This window comes from Microplitis demolitor, chromosome 2 (assembly GCF_026212275.2).
Source record: "Microplitis demolitor isolate Queensland-Clemson2020A chromosome 2, iyMicDemo2.1a, whole genome shotgun sequence".
NCBI lineage: Eukaryota > Metazoa > Arthropoda > Insecta > Hymenoptera > Braconidae > Microplitis > Microplitis demolitor.
Genome location: NC_068546.1, coordinates 5,120,852 through 5,146,054, shown reverse-complemented (window position 1 = coordinate 5,146,054; position 25,203 = coordinate 5,120,852). Strand labels below are relative to the sequence as shown.

General features: G+C 32.6%; 4 protein-coding genes across 7 annotated transcripts; 2 read left to right on the top strand and 2 right to left on the bottom strand.

Annotated features, from left to right (window-relative positions):
* The first annotated feature begins 983 nt into the window (after positions 1–983).
* LOC128667366 (uncharacterized) lies at positions 984–20,689 on the top strand. 4 transcript variants are annotated; one of them, XR_008403337.1, is made up of 5 exons: positions 984–1,271; positions 1,397–1,537; positions 9,537–11,494; positions 20,053–20,285; positions 20,353–20,689. XR_008403337.1 is itself a non-coding variant. In XM_053737064.1 (2 exons), exon 2 carries the CDS (start codon positions 9,537–9,539, stop codon positions 10,803–10,805), a length of 1,269 nt encoding a protein of 422 aa, XP_053593039.1. In that variant the 5' UTR covers positions 984–1,537; the 3' UTR covers positions 10,806–12,715. The 4 variants fall into 4 exon arrangements, 1 of the variants encoding a protein (XP_053593039.1); XR_008403338.1 differs by having other exon boundaries at positions 1,394–1,537; XR_008403339.1 differs by having other exon boundaries at positions 984–1,537; positions 9,537–11,228; positions 11,354–11,494.
* Positions 14,375–15,919, bottom strand: LOC128669054 (adenine phosphoribosyltransferase-like). Its single transcript, XM_053743233.1, has 5 exons — positions 15,908–15,919; positions 15,794–15,801; positions 15,448–15,682; positions 14,496–14,574; positions 14,375–14,421 (listed from the first exon to the last, which is right to left on the bottom strand). Exons 1-5 carry the CDS (start codon positions 15,917–15,919, stop codon positions 14,375–14,377), a joined length of 381 nt encoding a protein of 126 aa, XP_053599208.1.
* LOC128669053 (cyclin-T-like) lies at positions 16,140–17,270 on the top strand. Its single transcript, XM_053743232.1, has one exon. It carries the CDS (start codon positions 16,140–16,142, stop codon positions 17,268–17,270), a length of 1,131 nt encoding a protein of 376 aa, XP_053599207.1.
* Positions 20,690–20,743: 54 nt separating the features above from the next.
* On the bottom strand, positions 20,744–25,093 carry LOC128669052 (adenine phosphoribosyltransferase-like). Its single transcript, XM_053743231.1, has 5 exons — positions 25,082–25,093; positions 24,968–24,975; positions 24,622–24,856; positions 23,673–23,751; positions 20,744–21,007 (listed from the first exon to the last, which is right to left on the bottom strand). Exons 1-5 carry the CDS (start codon positions 25,091–25,093, stop codon positions 20,868–20,870), a joined length of 474 nt encoding a protein of 157 aa, XP_053599206.1. The 3' UTR covers positions 20,744–20,867.
* Between the last annotated feature and the right edge of the window lie 110 nt (positions 25,094–25,203).

Below are 25,203 nucleotides of genomic sequence, written 5' to 3'. Positions count from 1 at the left end.
TTAATGGCAGCTGACATAGTTCCTGAAATTAAAAGCGCAAAGCATGAAACATAAATGAAATAAAATAAAATAAAAATCGTTAACATAAAATTTTCAAAAGAACACGGAAATAATTAAAAAAGTTTGTTATACAGTTTCGTCGCTTTTTCGAATAATTATATGGAATTTTTGAGCTCCTGTAATGGTCTTAAGCTTATTGTATAGCAAATCTAATGTTTCATTTGCTTCGAAATAAATAAAAACGTTTACTATAACTGCTTATGAATAGCATCAACTTTCACTTAATGCTTCTAAATCCCTACACAGAACAAAAATCTATTGAAATCAATTCATAATATGCAAGAAATACAAGTATATAGTGTCAATAATCGGTACTGATAATTATTTATAGCGAAAAAAAATTTATTTCAATTTTCAAAAATCGAAAAAAAAAAATAGTAATTATGGAAGGCCCATTACTGGACCGGGCTTAGAAGTTGCAGAATGGATAGAAGTTTAAGATAGAAAATTTTCAAGAAAATCGAAGGATACACCTTTTTTTGAAAACACAGTTGAAAACTTGAAATTCAAAAATCTCGATTAAAAACATTTCGTATATTTGTTTTATATTTTTTTTTTTTTTTTTTTTTTTTTTTTTGTAAAGGCCATCTAAAAACGAAAATTTTGAAAAAAAAACATTGAATTTCGACCATTATTACGAAAGTTATCATCAAAAAACCATAAAAAGAGCGGTTTTTTCTAAAATTCGATATTTTTTGAACCATTCATCAAAAAAATCATAAAATTTACCAGCCTCTTTTGAGGAGTACTAAAAAATACCAAAAAATTAAGAAACTCGGAAAAATAAATTTTTGAAACCGTCCGATTTGGCGTGGAATGCTCCATATATATTTACAAACAATGTCTTGAATAAATTAAAAAATTAACGAAATTTGTTTGAAAATAGCAGCTGTTTAAAATTTTCAAAGTTATACTGTAACAGGGAACTTTGAATTTTCCGCGCTTAATTACCGTGATTTTCTATCATGTGCGCGGTCGATATAATCTATTACTGCCCCAGGGTTATCCGGGGTAGAGTGCGACTGTCGTCCCGAGCGGAAATCGTAGGGGCTTGTCTGTCAGTCCCACTTAGCGATAAGTAGGGGTAGCTAATTTTCCGGAAGTAGCCGAATTCGGTCGAGTGGGTGTACAGTGATAAGTGAAGAGACAACCGAAACTGAGACACACAACCGGACAAGACGCCGAACCACCAAGACGCTTCCATCACACAGGTAATTAATTAATTCTGAACTTGGATTCTTTAGTGGAACCAAGCGATAATTACATTAAATATTATTGATACCAGGCCGTTAGCCGGTACCTTTTATATCACTGTATTAATTATCTGGAAAAGCAGGTGAAGGAGCCAACACCAATTAAAATAAAAGTGAGGCGAGAATAAAAGAAAAAAAGACGAGAGACAACCGGAGGACGAGACGAATAAGACGGCAGCCAGAAAGACGGTGAAACAAAGAGAACCGCATCAGAAAATAATCAGGTATTAATTAAATTAATTATTTTAGGCCAAAGCCGAAATATTAATTTAATTTAAAAATACTTAGTCGTTCGTCGAGGTATCCGCGTCTAGGCCCATATTTAATTAATTAGTTGTAAAAATTAATTTATTAATATAATTAAGCCAGACGGTTGTCTAACCGGGTCCAGGCCCAATTGCCGGGTCTAGGGCGTTGTCTTGAAATTCCAGGCCGTCGCCGGAGTTATTGCGTCGTAGAAATTTCTAGGCCGATGAGCCAGAATTTTCCATAGTTTAGTCCGCGTTGTTACAAATTAATTTATTAATTAAAATAATTAATTGAACCAAATTAAATATTAATTAAAATAATTACTCGGACCAGACTAATAATTAAAGTAAATTAGTAATAAATAAAATTAGTTAATAAAATTATTATGAAATATTCTCGGCATAAGAAAATCTATAAAGTAATAAGTCGGGAAAGTTGAGTTAGGATTAGAAACGAGACTTTACTAACTAAAACTTAAAACATCAATTCTAGTAAATTCGGATCAGTATTATATTGAAGAAATAATGTTAGTTATTGGAAATGAACTAATTGAAATTAATTAATTAATTAATAATCATAATTCTTCTCTTAAATTAATTAATTAATTTATAATTGTGTGGCGGGAAAACCCATTTTAAAGTCAGTGTGTGTGAGAAAAGTCCAGGGGACTTGAGTGCAGTATGTGTGGGAAATAAGTTTTAAAATGTGTAAATTAGTTAATAATTAATTCGGGAGGTAACCGATTTTAATCATAAGTCCAAAGGTAGTTGGCAATGATTTTAACTGAGTGTGAGTGTGTGTGTGATGCCAAGGTAGTGGCTACGTAGTTAAGTAAAGTAAGTCCAAAGGTAATTGGCAGAAGTTATAAGGTCAAAAAGGTTAATAGTTATAAGGTTAATAGTTATAAGGTTATAAGGTCAAAGGTTATAAGGTTTAAGGTCTAAAGGTTTAATAGTTATAAGGTATAAGTTATAAGGTCTAAAGTTATAAGGTCATAAGTTATAAAATTATAAGGTTTTAATTGAAAGGTTGTGAATTAAATAAAAGGTAATACTATTGTAATAACTAAATCTAAGTTATTTATAAAATTATCCTTCCTTTTCCTACTCTTACAATTAACTTTTACACCGACCCTGAGTATTAAGAACCGGTTCTGGAAGACCGTTAATCCTTCCAGTGGCGCCCTTAAAAGGTAATTTAAGGACGACCAGAGTAACAGCCTAGCCCTGTTATATTTGGCGCCCAACTTAAATAAAAACCCCGTAAATAATTGTAAGAGAGGTTGAGGAGATAATTTATTAAATAAATTAGAAGGTAAAGTCGCGTGAAAAAGTGATAGTTGTGTGGCGTGGTCGAGGTGAAAATTTTGCAAATAAATTGGAAAAGTTTAAAACAAAATATCAGTAGAATTTTGCGTGAATTGAAGTTTTACGAATTATTTTGATAGTTGGAAAATAATTATCACGAAATTTTAATTGATAAAATATAGAAAATTTCACAATAAAAGTATTATTTTAATTTGATAAAATAAAGTACAAAAATAACTGTGATACTTAAAGTAAATTGTGATACGTATTTAAATAATAATTAAAATATTAATTTAATTAAAATATTTATTTAATTAAGTAAAACAAAATTAAAATATCTACTCAAAGAAATAAAATAATTATTCTATCAAAGAAAATTTAATAAGAAATATAATCGAGTAAAATATTTTAAGCTAAAATCTTACTCGCTACCGGATAAGTCATAATTCTAAATTTAGAAAATAAACCTTGTAAATAAAATATTAAAATTTACTCGAACAAAACCTCGGGAATTAAAAGATTAATTTTTACTCAGACTTAAAATTCAAAATAAAAGATTTACTTAAACTAAGTGTATAAATAAAAGTTTAAGTTCGGTAAAATTTAATCTGAGAAGAAAAATTAAACAGTGAATTATTTACATAAAACAACAAGTGATAAATATGTTCAATCAACAAGATCCAGACTCTACAGGACGTCGATTGTCAGGAGGTCGAGGGTTCAGTCGTCCAAATATGTCACCTAATCCAGGGAGACCGGTCACGACATCAGCAGTGACAACAGTCACTACGTCAACGAGAACTACACCGACTATAACGACGACTATAAGTTCGATATCTGCGATGTCATTACCACCAAATCCACCGCCTCTGTACTCTGTAGCTCCGAATACGTTACCTAGGAACACAAATCCAGGCAACCACGAATTGAATTTAGCCGCAGGTGGGTTGGATTTTCCAACCAATTTGCAGGCCCACGATACCTGTAGACCATTACCAGGATATGAACAGATGGACTTTGCTGGTAGTCTGAATCGTCTGGAAAATAACATACCACCAGACGTACAACAATTATTTGATCGCATGGAAAGCAGCACACAGCAGATACGTCAGTTATCAGAAAACCAAAGACGTACCAACGAACAAAATGCTGCACAAATAAATCAGTTGTCTCAATTAATGAGAGAAATCTTGGACTCTCGTAGAGAAAGGGAAAACAGATGGTATTCAAGAGAAAATTCTTGGCACTCAAACTCACCAGTAAACTGGAGAGCAGCTGAGCTCCAGCTTAATAATGCAAACGTTGCCCCCATGGGTCAACATTTGGCGAGGGGGGAGGGCCCAGCTGCTGACAGACCCCAGTATCTTGGGTATCAGAATCAACAACAACCACATTTACCACACGGCCAGTTTGATAACCATCATGATGATAGACAAAACATACCAGTGCAAGATAGAATTAATTATCTACAAGATCAACTGCGTCGACTTCAAATAAGTTCACAAGGCCAGATTCCATTGAACAGTGAACATCCAGGAGGAAGAGCAGGGGAATACCCCCAGGCCCACAGCTATCATAATCAGCCGGAGGTACCCGCTCCAAGTCCTGCCTTCCAACAAAACCTAGGCAGATACAATGACGACAGGAGGTGGAAAGACATTTTGCAGAGCTTAAAGATGGGAAATCTTCATTTTCCTCAAGAAAATATGACGGTAAACGACTTCCTTTACGCTGCGGAAGCAAGATCACACAGAGAAGGCTGGTCTGAATGGGACCTGTTAAAAGCTATGAGTTACATACTCCAGGGAGCGGCGGCGCGTTGGTTTGATGCCAACTATCTCCGTTGGACAAATTACGCTCAATTTAAATCTGAATTCAGAAAGGCCTTCGGTAGCTCGGCAACGGATCACCAAATCATCATGGAAATTAGCCGTATGAAGATGAAACCTGGGGACAACGTAACTGAGTTCGTCCTGAGGATCCAGCAAAAATATCAAGCGATGCAAATACCTCCGCCAGTGTCTGAACAAGTTGCATGTATCAGAAACCACCTGACTGATGAATTACGGACGCTAGTGTTTGCCAGATCACCGCAGTCTTATGAAGATTTACTCAATGCCTTACACGAAGCAACTCGATGTATCGAAGAAGCTCAACAGCCAGCCGTCGTGTCCAAGACGGTGAAATTTCAAGAAAAACCCAGATTTAACATGATGCAAGTGCCAGAGGAAGAAGTTATGTACCACGAAGAAGATCTAGAACCTTCTCAGTGCAATGTAATGGGATCAGCATCACCAGGGACATATAATAATAAATATGGAGTACAAACAAGGAACAACATGAATTATTATAGACCTCAAAATAATTCAATGAGATCACAACAGTTCAGACAAAGAGTAAACCAAGTTCCTGGATCGATTTCTGGTTTTACTCAAAACCCGGTGATGGCTCCCAGATACAATAGACCTTGCTTCAATTGTGGTGTTCCTGGACACGTCTTCGAGGTCTGTGAAAATCCCAGACAAGAAGTCTGTAACATTTGCTTCGAAATTGGACACACAAGAAATAAATGTAAATTAATCATGTATACAAATGAAAATATACCGAGTAATGCAACGTCACCAGAAAATCAGACTCCAGCTCATCAGGAGAATAAAGAAGGACCTGGTGACAACCGAAAAAACGAGTAACACCTGGACCGAATCCCCCGTCGGCTCAGGATCTTCATATAGAAAAACAGGGGTCAAATAAAAAGACTTTAGATAATAATATCAGCCGGTTGGGGATATTGCAGGCCAATGAAGTCTCGACTTCACTGCAGTATTCTTATCCAGGCCCACCATCAGTACCAGATAGCCGGTCAGAGACGTTACAGTGTCCTTGTCCAGGCCCGTCATCATTACCAGATAGCCAGTATAAAATATTGCAATTGAAAGAAATGTCAACTTCACCGCAACATTTTGTTCTAGGCCATGATTCGCAACCAACTAAGACACCTACGAAAATTTTGGACATTGAAGAATTAGTTAAACTGACTCAAGAAGATCTGTCAGAAGTTTCTACTGAAGTAGTATACCAGCTTATCCAAGTCATGGAAGACCAAGATTTTATTATAAGAGATCACGACCAGCCAGATCAAAACATCAATATTAATTCAATTACATCTATGATGGAGCAAGAAGATGATGAATCAGAAGAACCATGGGAAGAAGAATTTCAACCAGGGCTTGAACCGGTTGATCTTGAATTTAATATGTCTTCACCGCGTCATTTGGAACTAGGCCCAAGCCAGTTTCCAAACTCGCAGACCCCAGACACAAGTACAACACCTTCGTCTCGAGAAGCTTTTATTCCAAGAATACTCCAGAACCAGCCATTGTCAGCTGCTATTAAATATCGTCTAGCTGAAAGAAAAGTTTTCGTTCATGGTTCAGGACCAAGACCACCTGAATTTACAGCAAGAATACCAGTCTCACTGTGGATTTTTGGAATTAAATTGAATGGTATTTTGGATACTGGCAGTGAGAGATCATATATAAATGCTAAAGTGTATGAAGACATCAGAGAATATGCTTCTGGTGAATTAAGACCAGACGAAACTCAAAAACGTGGTGTTCTATTGGCAAATCATACATTATGTAAGAGTCTAGGTGGTGCTCCATTTATTATACAAATTGACTCGGTCGCTGGAGAACAATACCTGAGTGTGATTGAAGATCTTGGTTATTCTGTTGTGTTGGGAATGGATTTTGCGCTCCAATTTGGTGTCATAATTAATAGTAAAGACAGAACTTGGCAGTTCAGTGGCAATAATGAAGTTCACCCATTTGAATTTATTTCTTGTAAAGAAAATGCAACTAAGTGCTCGTCAATGTCAGCTGACCAAGAATTGGATTTCAAGAATTTCATTGAACTGGAGATGATAAAGTTTGAAGGCATGCCGAATCAAGGACTTACGAATATAATTGAACACGAGATTGTCCTGAAGCCTGACGCCAAACCAGTCAGAATTAAACCATATAGACGTAGTCCAGTAATAAACGAAGAATTAAATCGGCAGATAGACGAACTACTGAAGAAAAAATTTATAAGACCCAGCTATAGTGTCTGGTCTTGCTCACCGGTAATGGTTGCTAAGCCAAATAAAACCTGGCGATTTTGTGTTGACTATCGACCCATCAATCGTGTAACTATACCGCCAGCTCATCCACTACCTAACATGTTACGTATCCTCAGCGCGCTTCATGGTGCGGTTTACATCAGTACGATGGACTTGAAGGAGGCCTTCCATCAGATCCGCATGGCAGTTGCGTCGATTCCTCTCACCGCTTTTTCTGTGGAAGGACGAGGGCAATTTGAGTGGTTACGGATGCCGTATGGACTAGTAGGTGCTCCTAGCACATTTCAAAAAGCAATGGACGAGCTGAAGGAAAGATTTCACAAACTTTTGGTGGAACGTAATTTACCAACTAGTTGGGCTGATCAAGTCTTCGCATATTTGGATGATTGGATAGTAATCAGCGAGACCATGGAAGAACACAAACAAATCTTGGCTTTAGTATTTGAAGTATTTCGAGATGCTGGTCTTCTGATAAATCCAGAAAAATGTAAATTCTGTCGCCCAGAAGTGAAGTTCTTGGGATTTCTAGTCAACAAAGATGGACTACATACAGATCCAGATAAAATTGCTCCGATTGTCAACTATCCTAGACCAACTAATAGGAAACAGCTGCGAAGTTTTCTGGGACTAGTGAACTGGTACCACAGACATCTACAAAACGTAGCCAAAGCTCAAGGACCGTTAAATAAATTAACTGGTGTAACCACAGAGTGGAAGTGGGGACCCGAGGAAGAAGAATCGTTCAATAAATTAAAACGTGCATTAATCGATGCTCAGCCATTGTCTGTACCTAAAGTTGGACTGCCGTATTATCTTTATACCGATGCATGTGATACAGGCCTGGGAGCATTCCTGGTACAACGTGATCCTGAGACACATAAGGAATATTTAATTATTTGCTTAAGTCGTCAGCTTAAGGGTGCTGAGACTCGGTACACCACCACAGAGAAAGAGTGTCTGGCAGTTGTCTGGGCAGTACGAAAATTACGCTGTTATCTAGAAGGGACTCCATTTACCGTCGTCACCGATCATGCAGCATTAAAATGGTTACATTCACTACGAGACCCGAACGGCAGGCTAGCTCGTTGGGCTATGGAGTTGCTTTCACACCAGATAACTATCGAACATCGAAGAGGCACTGAAAATGAAGGTCCTGATGCATTGTCACGTATATATGAAGAAAACACTCCAGAAGATTGGTTGGACATCAAAGGTCAGCTTGAATCTAACCACTGTCTACACTTGCAAGTATCAAATTGGTATGCAGTTAAATTTAATAACGTACGTCGCAATCCAGGGAGATTCCCGGATTGGCGTATCGTTGAAGATCGACTTGAATATCATCGTCCAGATCCATTAAAATCTATCGTTGGAGACGATAATGCTTGGAAAGTAGTTTTGAAAGATCCGGAGATACAAGAAGTCCTCAAGAAACATCACGAAGACCCAGATGCTGCACATCTAGGGCGAGACAGGATGTATGAGCGCATTAAGGTCCAATACTACTGGCCTGGTATGTACCAGGATGTGGACAGTTACGTGGAAGCTTGTGAAGTTTGTAAGCAAGCAAAATATAAACAGTCATCATCAAAAGCTCCAATGCAAACTCGACAACCCATAAGACCTTGGGCAATTGTCGCTGCTGACGTAACTGGACCGTTCACTCGATCACGTAAAGGACACCAGTACATACTGGTTATTCAGGACTTATATACTAGGTTTATTGAGCTTTATCCTTTACGTCGTCATACTGGTGCAGCTGTTTTGGAGGCATTTAAACGCACATTTTCCTTACGATCATACCCGCTGTTTTTGGTGACAGATAATGGCAGGGAATTTGTAAACGAGACCGTACAGGATTATTTAAAATCAGTTGGCGTGAAATTTACACCATTGGCAGTCGCTCATCCTCAAGCAAATCCTGTGGAACGGATTAATCGTACAATAAAACCAATGATTCGATCTTACATTAATAAAGACCAGACCAGATGGGATGACCATCTAGGGGAAATTCAACTGGCTTATAATAGCTCATATCATACGTCGTTAAAATTATCTCCATATTTCTTAGTGCATGGCCAAGAGCCTAGGCTATCTGACAAGTTAACTGAGCTGGAAATGGAAGATTTTATTCCGGATAACGAGGAGTGGAAGCAGAGAGTTCAGCGACTAGATGAACTTCGGCACAAAATTGAAAGCATCATGCGAGCCGAACAAGAACGTCAAGCTACTTATAAGAGTCCAGAATCTAAAATACCAGAAGTTAAATTAGGTGATAGGGTCTTCTACCCAAACAGAAAACTTAGCAATAAAAGTCAAAAATATAGCGCAGGTCTCGGTATGAAATACTTAGGTCCGGCTACCGTTAAGAAAATCATTAGTCCGCTAGTAGTAGAACTTAGTAATGATGCGGGTAAATCGCTTGGTACTCATTATACACCGGATTTAAAATTACCGCGCCGGAGCACGCGTATTGCTAATAAGACGAAATAGTAACTTAATAATAAAGATTCCCTTGATCATACGACTAACCCCAATTTATTTCAGATGGACCGGAGCAGAAGACGCTCCAGGGACGGAGTCCGCGGGTATACGGAGGCAACCCGCAGGAGATATCATCGTAATGTCAGACCATATGGACCGCCAGGAAGACATCTCCATCGCCGGTTGGTAATAAACCATCCAGGCCCATTGGCGGGGTCCGAGAGTGACGTACAACCGCCAACACGCCAGTCGGCTTTACAGCGACTAGGCCCATTGGTGCCCGAAGACCAGGAGACCACACCTAGCCGCCCGGCTCAACCTCGGGTAGGCCCAGCATTGATTTCTGACACCATGAACCGCATGAGTAATATTAGTCTTACTCGCCAGGAGGCGGCCAAGCCAAGAACATCGGCAGTCGTGGCGAAAACTACCTTGACCACAGGGCAAACAGCTACATCGGCTCACCGGGATGCTGCGAAACCATCGACACCGGCAGCAGTGAGTGTAACTGGCTCGCGGGAGCGGCCCCAAGGGTTGCCCAATACTACATCATCGGTCAATCCTGCTGCGAAGGCGGCAGCAAGACGTAAGAAGAACGCGAAGCGTCAGGAGCTGCGAGAGGCTAAGCTCGCCGCGATATTAGCCAAACCAGCGGAGGAAATAATTTTGGAAAAGGTGAAAAAGTTGGCATATCACATTGGATCAAGGTCAAAGACAGGAGTAGGGCTCCACAACTGTGCCTTTACTTCCACTCTACCGGTTTCGAAAACACCAGAGGCCGAGGAAGTTATCCCGAGAGCTCCCCTACCACCGGGGCCAACCGGAGAGGCATTACAACCGAAGGAGTCAGCCGGTATGGAGATTGCTCCCATTCCAGGCCCATCAGCCGGTATGGATATTGATCCCGTTCCAGGCCCATCAGCCGGTGCGGAGATTGATCCCGTTCCAGGCCCTTCAACTCGGACAGACGCCATTCCGTGGCAAGAAGAAGCTCGCGCCTTGCCCATTATGTCACCAAGATCAGCTGAAACTGAGGAAATAGCCGGACAGCGAGTTCCTCCAGAACTCGTTGCCCAGGCCGGAGGGTCGGAGGCTCGTGCGAATGAAAACCCGATGAAAAGGAAGAAAAAGACGAAAAAGAAGAAGAAGAGTAAGAATGGACCACATATGGTTCACATGGACTGGGTCGAGCCGGACAACCCAGATCGGATTCAGTATGGATTGGGATACCTATCAGCCGATTCAGGATGCGATGAGGGAGTCCCCATTTTCGATGATCGTGATGAGGTGTTAGAGTTAGAGACACGTTCAGATGATGAAAAATTAGAATAACTATTCTTAAAAATAAAGTTTTTTTTCATACTTATGGGATTTTAACAAAGACCAAGTCTACACCCAACATCCTTGGACGACGAGAACCTACAATTTCCGACCGGGCGACAGTCTGGCAGGGGGGAGTGTAACAGGGAACTTTGAATTTTCCGCGCTTAATTACCGTGATTTTCTATCATGTGCGCGGTCGATATAATCTATTACTGCCCCAGGGTTATCCGGGGTAGAGTGCGACTGTCGTCCCGAGCGGAAATCGTAGGGGCTTGTCTGTCAGTCCCACTTAGCGATAAGTAGGGGTAGCTAATTTTCCGGAAGTAGCCGAATTCGGTCGAGTGGGTGTACAGTGATAAGTGAAGAGACAACCGAAACTGAGACACACAACCGGACAAGACGCCGAACCACCAAGACGCTTCCATCACACAGGTAATTAATTAATTCTGAACTTGGATTCTTTAGTGGAACCAAGCGATAATTACATTAAATATTATTGATACCAGGCCGTTAGCCGGTACCTTTTATATCACTGTATTAATTATCTGGAAAAACAGGTGAAGGAGCCAACACCAATTAAAATAAAAGTGAGGCGAGAATAAAAGAAAAAAAGACGAGAGACAACCGGAGGACGAGACGAATAAGACGGCAGCCAGAAAGACGGTGAAACAAAGAGAACCGCATCAGAAAATAATCAGGTATTAATTAAATTAATTATTTTAGGCCAAAGCCGAAATATTAATTTAATTTAAAAATACTTAGTCGTTCGTCGAGGTATCCGCGTCTAGGCCCATATTTAATTAATTAGTTGTAAAATTAATTTATTAAGAAAATTAAGCCAGACGGTTGTCTAACCGGGTCCAGGCCCAATTGCCGGGTCCAGGGCGTTGTCTTGAAATTCCAGGCCGTCGCCGGAGTTATTGCGTCGTAGAAATTTCTAGGCCGATGAGCCAGAATTTTCCATAGTTTAGTCCGCGTTGTTACAAATTAATTTATTAATTAAAATAATTAAATCAACCAAATTAAATATTAATTAAAATAATTACTCGGACCAGACTAATAATTAAAGTAAATTAGTAATAAATAAAATTAGTTAATAAAATTATTATGAAATATTCTCGGCATAAGAAAATCTGAAAACAAAAGTCGGGAAAGTTGAGTCAGGATTAGAAATGAGACTTCACTAACTAAAACTTAAAACATTAATTCTAGTAAATTCGGATCAGTATTATATTGAAGAAATAATGTTACTTATTGGAAATGAATTAATTGAAATAAATTAATTAATTAATAATCATAATTCTTCTCATAAATTAATTAATTAATTTATAATTGTGTGGCGGGAAAACCCATTTTAAAGTCAGTGTGTGTGAGAAAAGTCCAGGGGACTCGAGTGCAGTATGAGTGTAGGAAATAAGTTTTAAAATGTGTAAATTAGTTAATAATTAATTCGGGAGGTAACCGATTTTAATCATAAGTCCAAAGGTAGTTGGCAATGATTTTAACTGAGTGTGAGTGTGTGTGTGATGCCAAGGTAGTGGCTACGTAGTTAAGTAAAGTAAGTCCAAAGGTAATTGGCAGAAGTTATAAGGTCAAAAAGGTTAATAGTTATAAGGTTAATAGTTATAAGGTTATAAGGTCAAAGGTTATAAGGTTTAAGGTCTAAAGGTTTAATAGTTATAAGGTATAAGTTATAAGGTCTAAAGTTATAAGGTCATAAGTTATAAAATTATAAGGTTTTAATTGAAAGGTTGTGAATTAAATAAAAGGTAATACTATTGTAATAACTAAATCTAAGTTATTTATAAAATTATCCTTCCTTTTCCTACTCTTACAATTAACTTTTACACCGACCCTGAGTATTAAGAACCGGTTCTGGAAGACCGTTAATCCTTCCAGTGGCGCCCTTAAAAGGTAATTTAAGGACGACCAGAGTAACAGCCTAGCCCTGTTATAATACAGTAGACTACCCGTTATATACCTGCTCTTCATAAGCTTCTTCCTCTCAATCGGGAGGTACTGAGTCCAAACAGCTTCCCCCATTAAACCACTCTGAGGAGTTTTGTACCAGAGAACCAGTTATAAGCCTCCGTTAAAATTGTCTAAATTATAAACTAACAATAGGAAAAAATAGACAAATTAATGATGGAAATTTACTATCTATGTTTCGCGGAGAATAATTTAATCATTATTATGCAAAATATAATTTACTGTTCATAATTATAATCATAAATTAAATTTAAAGCTTCTGTTACAATTGAAAAGTTTTATTGAGCATTATGTTTATCAATAAAATTATTATTTTTATGAAAATATAAGTATTTATTTTAGCGCTATAAGCACCAGAAAAATCAGGATAGTCGCGTATGTAACAAAATGTAAATATGACGTTTAAAATCATATAAAATAAAACAGGCTTATAACGAATAGTCGTGAACAAAACTAAACGTACGGTGGTAGAAAGACTGAAATTTCCAGAAAAATTTACCCCCCGTCATTTAGACCAGGCTTATGACGGGTTGTCGACTGTAAATAATAAAAAAAAAGGTCATTTGGCAGCCGAAATGGTAGTAGATTTCTTATTATTTATATATTTATTTTCAAGCTATCAAATAAAAATTAGTCAAAAAATTAAATTTTTTAGACGTTTTCCATATGAACTTCAAGGTTAAAAATTTATGTAAAGAATTTGTCAAAACGGCATGTGAAGAAACAAAAATTGAAGCTAATTAGATGAGCTTTAAAATACTTTCAATGATGATCCACATAAATTTTTGTTTTTAAGTAATTTATGGATAAATTAATAATAAATAATTTTGTATGTCAAATTTGAAAAATTAAAAATGTCTACAACTTCCAAACTAATCAACCGATTTAGCTTATTTTCAAATTTGACCAAACTATTGAACCAAAAAATATGTGTGTCAAGTTTCGTTTAAATCCGTTCAAAATCGTTTACGCTATCGCGACGACAAGGCTCAATATTTATAATTAATCATATAGTTGCGTTTGAACGTCATAATGAATAAACGGTTCATTTTTAGACAAAGTCATAAAAGTGTAATTTGAAGCTCATTTTATTAGCTACAAGATGTAATTAATGGAATTAACCTGCAACGTATTATTTATAAGATATTGAGAGTTAAAGCCGTAAAATTTTTTTTTTCAATTTTTTTAAAAAATCTGTCATTAATTTGTTCGAAAAAATTGTCGGAATGGAAAGTTAAATAACGAAAATTAAAGCTAATTTCATTAGCTTTCAGATACATTTAACAGAAATGAGCTGTCGCTTTTACGCTTTTAAATACGATTTTGTTTTTTGAAAACTTCGGATTGAAATAAAATCCGTATTCTCTCCCGATTTTCCACAGTGTAGTGATAACAAAATTTTTTAAATGCCCTTATACCTTTTCAATGGTATTTTCTACTAGGGTATGCCATTATCGTATCTGAAACGAGATTCATTTTTGAATTTACAGATAAAAATTAATGAATTAATAATAAATTATGGCAAAATTTTATAAAAATTTTATCATGAAGACAAATGTAATAATTAATTTATTTCTATTGAAATTTTGTCAAGTTAATTTTAATGTTTTTTTAGCTGCTTTCTTCAAACCAATGACTGAAAATTTAACAAAAATAGATATGTTTATATACGTAATTTCAATAAATCATAAATGAAATCAATTTTTTTACCTCCAGTCGCTAGTAGATCATCAACAATTAATACTTTTTTTCCTTTACTTATACTGTCTGTTTGGATTTCAACTGTAGCCTGAAAAATATCATTTTTTTGTAACCAACAATCACATATAAAATATCTTACAAAAGTATTCAAAACACTATATTAGAAATATATATTTTAAATACTTTACAATACTGATAAATATAATGGTGCAATTTATAAGCTTGAGACTTTTGACTTTTTCATTTTCGTTTATCAAAAAAGTTTTTTTTTTAAATATTATTACTAATTGTATATATTTAGGTATTTGTGTGGAAGTGGGGGCCATGACAATTTTCAAAGTTCCAAGTGCTTGCAGATTAAATTTTCTGTATGAGTTTATGTCTCTAACACTAGATATCTATCCGAACCTTGTAACTAATGTGTACAAAATTGGTAAGAATAACACAAAATCATGTTGATTTTCAAAAATTAATTTTTTTCTCATAATAATAATAATGTAATTTATTACAGCCGTAAGATGGACGGTGGCGATAGGAAGGTCTATCTAAGAGTTACAAATAATTTTTGAACTCTTGTAATAGTGAAAATCAGCATATTTGTATTATTTCAATATTTTTAAGGTGTTTTGGTGGTTGACTTGAGAGTCAATATATAGAATGAATAGAAAAATATGTCAAATAGTGCAGTGCAGCACGGAACTGAAAAATTTCAAAGAAAAATCCAAAATATGAGCATTTTCATACCATAGACATACACTTATACAATACCAACGCTTAATAAACATCTAATTAAGCAAATGTAACTTCAATCCGCCGACAAATGCTTCCGGTTGAAATTGGAATCAAAGCCATTGGTCTACTTTTGGTTTTTTGCTCTTTAAAATACATGTTGACCCCACTTATAAACATATACCTATATTTAAATATAATACTATAACTTAATAATAAAAATTAAATTTACCTCACCATACTCTAAAGTATAACTCTCGCGTTTAATATTTCCTGGTAATTTTCCTTTCTTTCTGATAGGAACAAAAGGTTTTCCGAGCTCAGTACTTAATATTGGTCCTAAAAGAAAACCACGTGAATCCAATCCTACGATTACATCAACATTTTTCAATGATTTAACATGATCAATAAGTAAATCATTCATCGCACGCATAGCTGTCACATTTTGATAAACTCCAAATATGTCCCTATATGAGAAAATTTTCAATTCATTATTTGAGAGCCCGACATAAATATTTAATTACGAACTTAATTATTTGCCATCAGGTCTTTAGCTTGTTCATAGAAATGTTAATTACTTTAATACCTGAATATTCAAACACTTATGATTATAATATTTATAGTCATTAGTATAATAACCTTTTCTACCTCAGGTACATTTCTTCAGCCCTCAACTATTACTTTCTAATTACCCCCATACACATTGTTGCTACAATTTCATTGGGACAAAATCTTAAATGGCTTTGTTATAAAATCCCTTAAATTTCAGTGTCTCGTCAATATTTTATCATTTTATTCTCGAACTCAATGTCCTACAGTTCGCTTGAGAATAAATAAAAAGTTTACGGAAAAATAAAATTGTGCGATTTTAGAAGTGAATAAGCTATTTCAGTGTGAAATAATAAAGTGTACAGTGAAGTTAATATGGCTCAAAAGTGGTATTTTAGCAAAGAAGAGTTGAAGAATTCTCCGAGTTTCAAAGATGGTGTAAGTACTGAAAAAGAACTGGACCACAAACAACAAGCTGCTTACTTGATTAATGATTTGGGCAAGCGGCTAAAATTGTCGGAAGTCTGTACGCATACAGCTACAGTGTACATGCACCGTTTTTACACTCAACATTCATTGTCGAAATTTCATCGTTATGAAATGGCAATGACGGCAATTTTCGTGGCGGCAAAGGTTCAAGAAGAGCCACAAAAATTGAAAGACGTTATCAATGCTTTTTATCGCTGCTTGAAAAAAGACATGAACTATCAACTGGACACCACTGCTGCCGAGTACCAGGATCATGTCAAGACTATAATATTAAATGAACGCATCCTTTTAGCCACATTAGGATTCAGGATGGGAGTGAATCATCCACATAAGTATATTATGAAATTCTGCCAAGAAATCAACGCGTGTAAAGAACTATGTAAGATTTTTCTGCAGGTGGCGACCAACACCTTGCAGATGACGTCAATGTGCGTCAAATACAAACCGGCAGTCGTGGCGGCGTTTTGCATATATTTAACTATTCGATCCTCGCAATGGAAAATTCCAGAAGTCTTGGATGGAAATCCTTGGTTTTGGTTGCTGGATCGGAAAGTGACGTTTGATCTGCTGATTAAGATGGACAGGGAGTTCAAGGAAATATTAAATAAAATTTCACCTAGAATAAAAAACCGGGTGATGCGTTTATTTAAAAATCCAACTGGCCAATTGATTTTAATGAATCGAAAAGAGAGATGCTCCAGTTCATCGGATCAGGAGAATGTTTCGGCTAAAGCTGAAATTAGGAAGTCAAGTAGACGAAAGATCAGCTATCACGAGTATCTTGACAGACTGACGAAGAAAAAATCTGCTAATTCAGATGGGTCGTCGGTATCTTCACCTGAAGCTGAAGAAATACAAGATAATTCTGTGGGAAGTACGAGTAGTCAACTTATGCCTGTAACTACAGCAGATGTGGAAGTAAGAATTGGAGCTATCGGAAACTACAGCTATAAACGTAAACATGATGATGATACGGGCAGTATTTTTGTTCCTGTTAAAAAACGTAAGTTGTCATAGTTCTAATAAGACAACGTAATAATGATTGTAATTATTTGTAAATAATCGTTTATCATCCGATAATTTAATTTTATAAAATATTACTTGAGATTTGATTAATTTTATAAATAGAATGTTAAGTATCTAATGTAAATGTGGTAAATTTTGATTGTATAAATTAATCATAATTGTGTATTAAAAGTTCACTTTTTTAGTTAATAAGCTTAGTATAATTCTTGTAAATAATTAATAAATAAATAATAAAATTTTAATTATTAAATAATCAATTACAATATAAATAAAAATTAAATCATAATATATTTAAAATTAATTACTAAATGAAAATATGATATATGTAAAAATTTGTATAAGACTTAAAAGTTGTGCAAATAAAACTATTTTATTATTATTATTATATTTAAAATTAATTATAATTACACCATAGGCTTAATCCTGTTTTTTGTAAAATAAAAAATTAAAAAAAAAGAAATACTCATTTTTTTTATTTATCAATAGTTTTTAGTTTAATATCATTCATTATTTTATAAAGTAATTTAATTTTATGGCTAATAAGTAATTTTCATAAATTTAAAATTTTTATATATCTTTTTATAAACGTAGAATAAGAAACAAAAATGTTATTATTACATCATGCAGAATAGACATTTGCCTATTAAAAAATAATCAAATTGCATTTGTTCATAGTGAAAATATTAACAATTATTAAATAATATTAACTTAATAAAACGGGTTTGAATGTTGCAAACATCAGACAAATTTGAAATTGTAAATAAATAAGATATATAATTACAAAAATAATATTTACAAAAAAAGCACTATTAATTTCAAAATTTTTTGAATTTACATTTTTTAAAATTTTATATTATTAATTATTTACTCGATTTATTAATAATTTTGAATTTGTCTGATGTCTGCTATATCACGCCCATAATGTAAAATGTATTTAAAATTTTTAAATGATTGAAAATTCAATGAAAATAAATATTTTGAACTAAAGAATAGAAACAAAATAAATCATTTGAGGTTTTATTAAAAAAATAATTTAAAAAAAAAAAAACTAAAAACAAAAATTTATTTTTTATGATTTAAATTAGAGTTTATCTATATTTAATCTATTTTTTATAACAATTATAAATACTGCATTAAATATTAGGGCTCCAGTAATAATTAATATTGTACTTGATTTAGTCAGTCAATAAAACTCACCGTTAATGTCTATCGATAACATTAATATGATTGGCTATTCCGGTACTGGGCACGGGTTCATTTTTGTGCACCAATAGACGAACAGTAAAATTAATATAATAATACTATTTTTTTCATATTTTTAATATGTTTTCTTGAATTTTATGTCATTCAAGATGCATATACGAAAAAAAAAAAAAATTATTGAAAAGTAATTCTATGCATTTTCTATAAGCTTAAGACCATTGACTGATTTCTTAGCAAAACCATTAAGAGACATAAAAAAGTCATTAATCCGAGACTATTGCTCTAATTAACATTTTTTTTTTTTTTTTTCATATTTTAAATATTTTCTAAAATCTATTTTATATCTTATTTTGTAACTAAAATATTAAAGTTTTAAATAAAGAAAATTTTATTTAATTTTAGCGCGTATGAGTTAAAATATAATATAATGATCATCAAGTCGTTCCGGTATTGGGTCTTGTACCGGTATTGAGGCATTTACACGGAAAAAAATGATGCTCAAAATTTAAATAGTTTGTAGTTTATTTTCGACTTAAAATTAGTATTCTCGATACTAATATCAAACCAGGATCATTATATATATATATATTACAAAATGGCTATTATTTATATTAAAATTTGATACACATAGAAAAGCAAAATTTGTAATTTCGTATATTAAAATTAATATGAAAAAGAATTGATAAATTGGTTAAATCTGCAGTTATTACTATTTTAATAAACATAGAAAAATTTAAAAAATGAGGAACCGAAAAATTAGTAAACGTACTTATTAATATATAAAGATCTAGTATACGAATTTTTCATTTTATTATTTACCACTTATTCGATATATGTATATAATAAATTAATTTATAATAATGAATAAATATAATTTTATATTAATTATTAGTCAATGGGATAGAATTTATAAAATAAGACTTAAAAATTTTCGGTATTTTTATGAGCGAATAATCAGTATCTAGTATACTAAGTTCTCATTTTATTATTTACCACTTATTCGATTTATGTATATTGTAAATTAATTTATAATGATGAATAAATGATATTTTAAGGTAATAATTGATCAGTGATATCGAATTTATAAAATAAGAGTTAGTAACTTTTGAAATTTTCGGCCGAAAAAATCAGTATCTAAGATACCAATTTTTAGTTTGACCAATCATTACTTTTTAATAGATTATGCCATAAATTAATAAACTCTCACTCATATGTCACGTATTATACCTAAAAGTAATAATATTTACTTACTTTTTGAAATAATTGATAGTAATTTTTAGGAATCTACAAAAATTAGTAAACTACTTTGCATTAAACATATAATAGTACTAATTATTGATAACAGACTCCACATTTTACTGTTATTTTTTAATTTTTAATATTCTGTTTTTTCTGTGATACCATAATAAGAGTTAAAGAATAAAATTAAATTCAAAATTTATTATTCGATGAATTTTTTTAAATTTTTATAATCGAGGCGATCACACGCTCCCCTAATTATTTATTTTTTAATTTTAGTACTTGCAATTTAATATACTGAAATAATTTTTTTTTTTTGTTTTTTTTTTAGAGAAACATTCTGTGCATTACCACCAGATGGACCATATCCATTATTTTTATTCGAAGAATATCCTAAATTTATTATTGAAAATAAAGAAAAAATGACTGAGTTGATTAATTTAAGAGAAGAAGAAATAACTTTACGTAAAAAACGACAAGAAGTGTTGGAGAATATTGAGAAAAAAAGATTAGAAGATGAAAAGGACAATTTTATCAAAGAAGTTCAAAACCAGAGACTTCGAGGTATTGATAATTTATCATCATTATTTTTAAAGATTTTTGATAAAAATAAATTTTATTATTTGTTTAGAATTACAACGATGTTATAATGAGCAGCTTCGAGTATCTGAAGCCTCAGTTGCTAGTGAACGTCAAAAACTCTATCGACAATTGCCACTGAGCGAAAGTATAAATCTCACAGAAATTAATTCTGCGAGTGATGAATTTAATTCACGATCAAGAGTTAACTCTTACAATAAACTACGAAATGATGTGGAGGCACTTGAAGAAGAAGTTGGAGAATTTTTAAAAACTATTAAGTGTAAAAGATAGAGACATTATATAATATTTTATTTAATCTAACGGTAAATAAATTAAATATGTTTTTTTGTTTTTAATCAAACAGTTAATCATGTAAATTATTTTTTTAAGTAATGATTTTGTTGACTGATTTATTTGAAATTTTTATAAAAAAAAAGTAATGAGATATTAATTTTTAATTTATTTAAAATTGAGATATAAATTGTAGAAAAAGACAATTGGTTATAAAAACATTTACATTGGAATGTAAATTTATAAAATTTATCACGAGATTAAATATTTTTATTAATTGTACTGGATTAATGAAAATACAGGTACTGATATTTTTGATCGGCCATTAAGTGAATTTAATTCCATTAATACAATGCACTCAACAACTTCGGCGCCAATCGCTTCAATTAATTTAATGGCAGCTGACATAGTTCCTGAAATTAAAAGCGCAAAGCATGAAACATAAATGAAATAAAATAAAATAAAAATCGTTAACATAAAATTTTCAAAAGAACACGGAAATAATTAAAAAAGTTTGTTATACAGTTTCGTCGCTTTTTCGAATAATTATATGGAATTTTTGAGCTCCTGTAATGGTCTTAAGCTTATTGTATAGCAAATCTAATGTTTCATTTGCTTCGAAATAAATAAAAACGTTTACTATAACTGCTTATGAATAGCATCAACTTTCACTTAATGCTTCTAAATCCCTACACAGAACAAAAATCTATTGAAATCAATTCATAATATGCAAGAAATACAAGTATATAGTGTCAATAATCGGTACTGATAATTATTTATAGCGAAAAAAAATTTATTTCAATTTTCAAAAATCGAAAAAAAAAAATAGTAATTATGGAAGGCCCATTACTGGACCGGGCTTAGAAGTTGCAGAATGGATAGAAGTTTAAGATAGAAAATTTTCAAGAAAATCGAAGGATACACCTTTTTTTGAAAACACAGTTGAAAACTTGAAATTCAAAAATCTCGATTAAAAACATTTCGTATATTTGTTTTATATTTTTTTTTTTTTTTTTTTTTTTTTTTTTTGTAAAGGCCATCTAAAAACGAAAATTTTGAAAAAAAAACATTGAATTTCGACCATTATTACGAAAGTTATCATCAAAAAACCATAAAAAGAGCGGTTTTTTCTAAAATTCGATATTTTTTGAACCATTCATCAAAAAAATCATAAAATTTACCAGCCTCTTTTGAGGAGTACTAAAAAATACCAAAAAATTAAGAAACTCGGAAAAATAAATTTTTGAAACCGTCCGATTTGGCGTGGAATGCTCCATATATATTTACAAACAATGTCTTGAATAAATTAAAAAATTAACGAAATTTGTTTGAAAATAGCAGCTGTTTAAAATTTTCAAAGTTATACAGTAGACTACCCGTTATATACCTGCTCTTCATAAGCTTCTTCCTCTCAATCGGGAGGTACTGAGTCCAAACAGCTTCCCCCATTAAACCACTCTGAGGAGTTTTGTACCAGAGAACCAGTTATAAGCCTCCGTTAAAATTGTCTAAATTATAAACTAACAATAGGAAAAAATAGACAAATTAATGATGGAAATTTACTATCTATGTTTCGCGGAGAATAATTTAATCATTATTATGCAAAATATAATTTACTGTTCATAATTATAATCATAAATTAAATTTAAAGCTTCTGTTACAATTGAAAAGTTTTATTGAGCATTATGTTTATCAATAAAATTATTATTTTTATGAAAATATAAGTATTTATTTTAGCGCTATAAGCACCAGAAAAATCAGGATAGTCGCGTATGTAACAAAATGTAAATATGACGTTTAAAATCATATAAAATAAAACAGGCTTATAACGAATAGTCGTGAACAAAACTAAACGTACGGTGGTAGAAAGACTGAAATTTCCAGAAAAATTTACCCCCCGTCATTTAGACCAGGCTTATGACGGGTTGTCGACTGTAAATAATAAAAAAAAAGGTCATTTGGCAGCCGAAATGGTAGTAGATTTCTTATTATTTATATATTTATTTTCAAGCTATCAAATAAAAATTAGTCAAAAAATTAAATTTTTTAGACGTTTTCCATATGAACTTCAAGGTTAAAAATTTATGTAAAGAATTTGTCAAAACGGCATGTGAAGAAACAAAAATTGAAGCTAATTAGATGAGCTTTAAAATACTTTCAATGATGATCCACATAAATTTTTGTTTTTAAGTAATTTATGGATAAATTAATAATAAATAATTTTGTATGTCAAATTTGAAAAATTAAAAATGTCTACAACTTCCAAACTAATCAACCGATTTAGCTTATTTTCAAATTTGACCAAACTATTGAACCAAAAAATATGTGTGTCAAGTTTCGTTTAAATCCGTTCAAAATCGTTTACGCTATCGCGACGACAAGGCTCAATATTTATAATTAATCATATAGTTGCGTTTGAACGTCATAATGAATAAACGGTTCATTTTTAGACAAAGTCATTAGCTACAAGATGTAATTAATCGCATTAACCTGCAACGTATTATTTATAAGATATTGAGAGTTAAAGCCGTAAAATTTTTTTTTTCAATTTTTTTAAAAAATCTGTCATTAATTTGTTCGAAAAAATTGTCGGAATGGAAAGTTAAATAACGAAAATTAAAGCTAATTTCATTAGCTTTCAGATACATTTAACAGAAATGAGCTGTCGCTTTTACGCTTTTAAATACGATTTTGTTTTTTGAAAACTTCGGATTGAAATAAAATCCGTATTCTCTCCCGATTTTCCACAGTGTAGTGATAACAAAATTTTTTAAATGCCCTTATACCTTTTCAATGGTATTTTCTACTAGGGTATGCCATTATCGTATCTGAAACGAGATTCATTTTTGAATTTCCAGATAAAAATTAATGAATTAATAATAAATTATGGCAAAATTTTATAAAAATTTTATCATGAAGACAAATGTAATAATTAATTTATTTCTATTGAAATTTTGTCAAGTTAATTTTAATGTTTTTTTAGCTGCTTTCTTCAAACCAATGACTGAAAATTTAACAAAAATAGATATGTTTATATACGTAATTTCAATAAATCATAAATGAAATCAATTTTTTTACCTCCAGTCGCTAGTAGATCATCAACAATTAATACTTTTTTTCCTTTACTTATACTGTCTGTTTGGATTTCAACTGTAGCCTGAAAAATATCATTTTTTTGTAACCAACAATCACATATAAAATATCTTACAAAAGTATTCAAAACACTATATTAGAAATATATATTTTAAATACTTTACAATACTGATAAATATAATGGTGCAATTTATAAGCTTGAGACTTTTGACTTTTTCATTTTCGTTTATCAAAAAAGTTTTTTTTTTAAATATTATTACTAATTGTATATATTTAGGTATTTGTGTGGAAGTGGGGGCCATGACAATTTTCAAAGTTCCAAGTGCTTGCAGATTAAATTTTCTGTATGAGTTTATGTCTCTAACACTAGATATCTATCCGAACCTTGTAACTAATGTGTACAAAATTGGTAAGAATAACACAAAATCATGTTGATTTTCAAAAATTAATTTTTTTCTCATAATAATAATGTAATTTATTACAGCCGTAAGATGGACGGTGGCGATAGGAAGGTCTATCTAAGAGTTACAAATAATTTTTGAACTCTTGTAATAGTGAAAATCAGCATATTTGTATTATTTCAATATTTTTAAGGTGTTTTGGTGGTTGACTTGAGAGTCAATATATAGAATGAATAGAAAAATATGTCAAATAGTGCAGTGCAGCACGGAACTGAAAAATTTCAAAGAAAAATCCAAAATATGAGCATTTTCATACCATAGACATACACTTATACAATACCAACGCTTAATAAACATCTAATTAAGCAAATGTAACTTCAATCCGCCGACAAATGCTTCCGGTTGAAATTGGAATCAAAGCCATTGGTCTACTTTTGGTTTTTTGCTCTTTAAAATACATGTTGACCCCACTTATAAACATATACCTATATTTAAATATAATACTATAACTTAATAATAAAAATTAAATTTACCTCACCATACTCTAAAGTATAACTCTCGCGTTTAATATTTCCTGGTAATTTTCCTTTCTTTCTGATAGGAACAAAAGGTTTTCCGAGCTCAGTACTTAATATTGGTCCTAAAAGAAAACCACGTGAATCCAATCCTACGATTACATCAACATTTTTCAATGATTTAACATGATCAATAAGTAAATCATTCATCGCACGCATAGCTGTCACATTTTGATAAACTCCAAATATGTCCCTATATGAGAAAATTTTCAATTCATTATTTGAGAGCCCGACATAAATATTTAATTACGAACTTAATTATTTGCCATCAGGTCTTTAGCTTGTTCATAGAAATGTTAATTACTTTAATACCTGAATATTCAAACACTTATGATTATAATATTTATAGTCATTAGTATAATAACCTTTTCTACCTCAGGTACATTTCTTCAGCCCTCAACTATTACTTTCTAATTACCCCCATACACATTGTTGCTACAATTTCATTGGGACAAAATCTTAAATGGCTTTGTTATAAAATCCCTTAAATTTCAGTGTCTCGTCAATATTTTATCATTTTATTCTCGAACTCAATGTCCT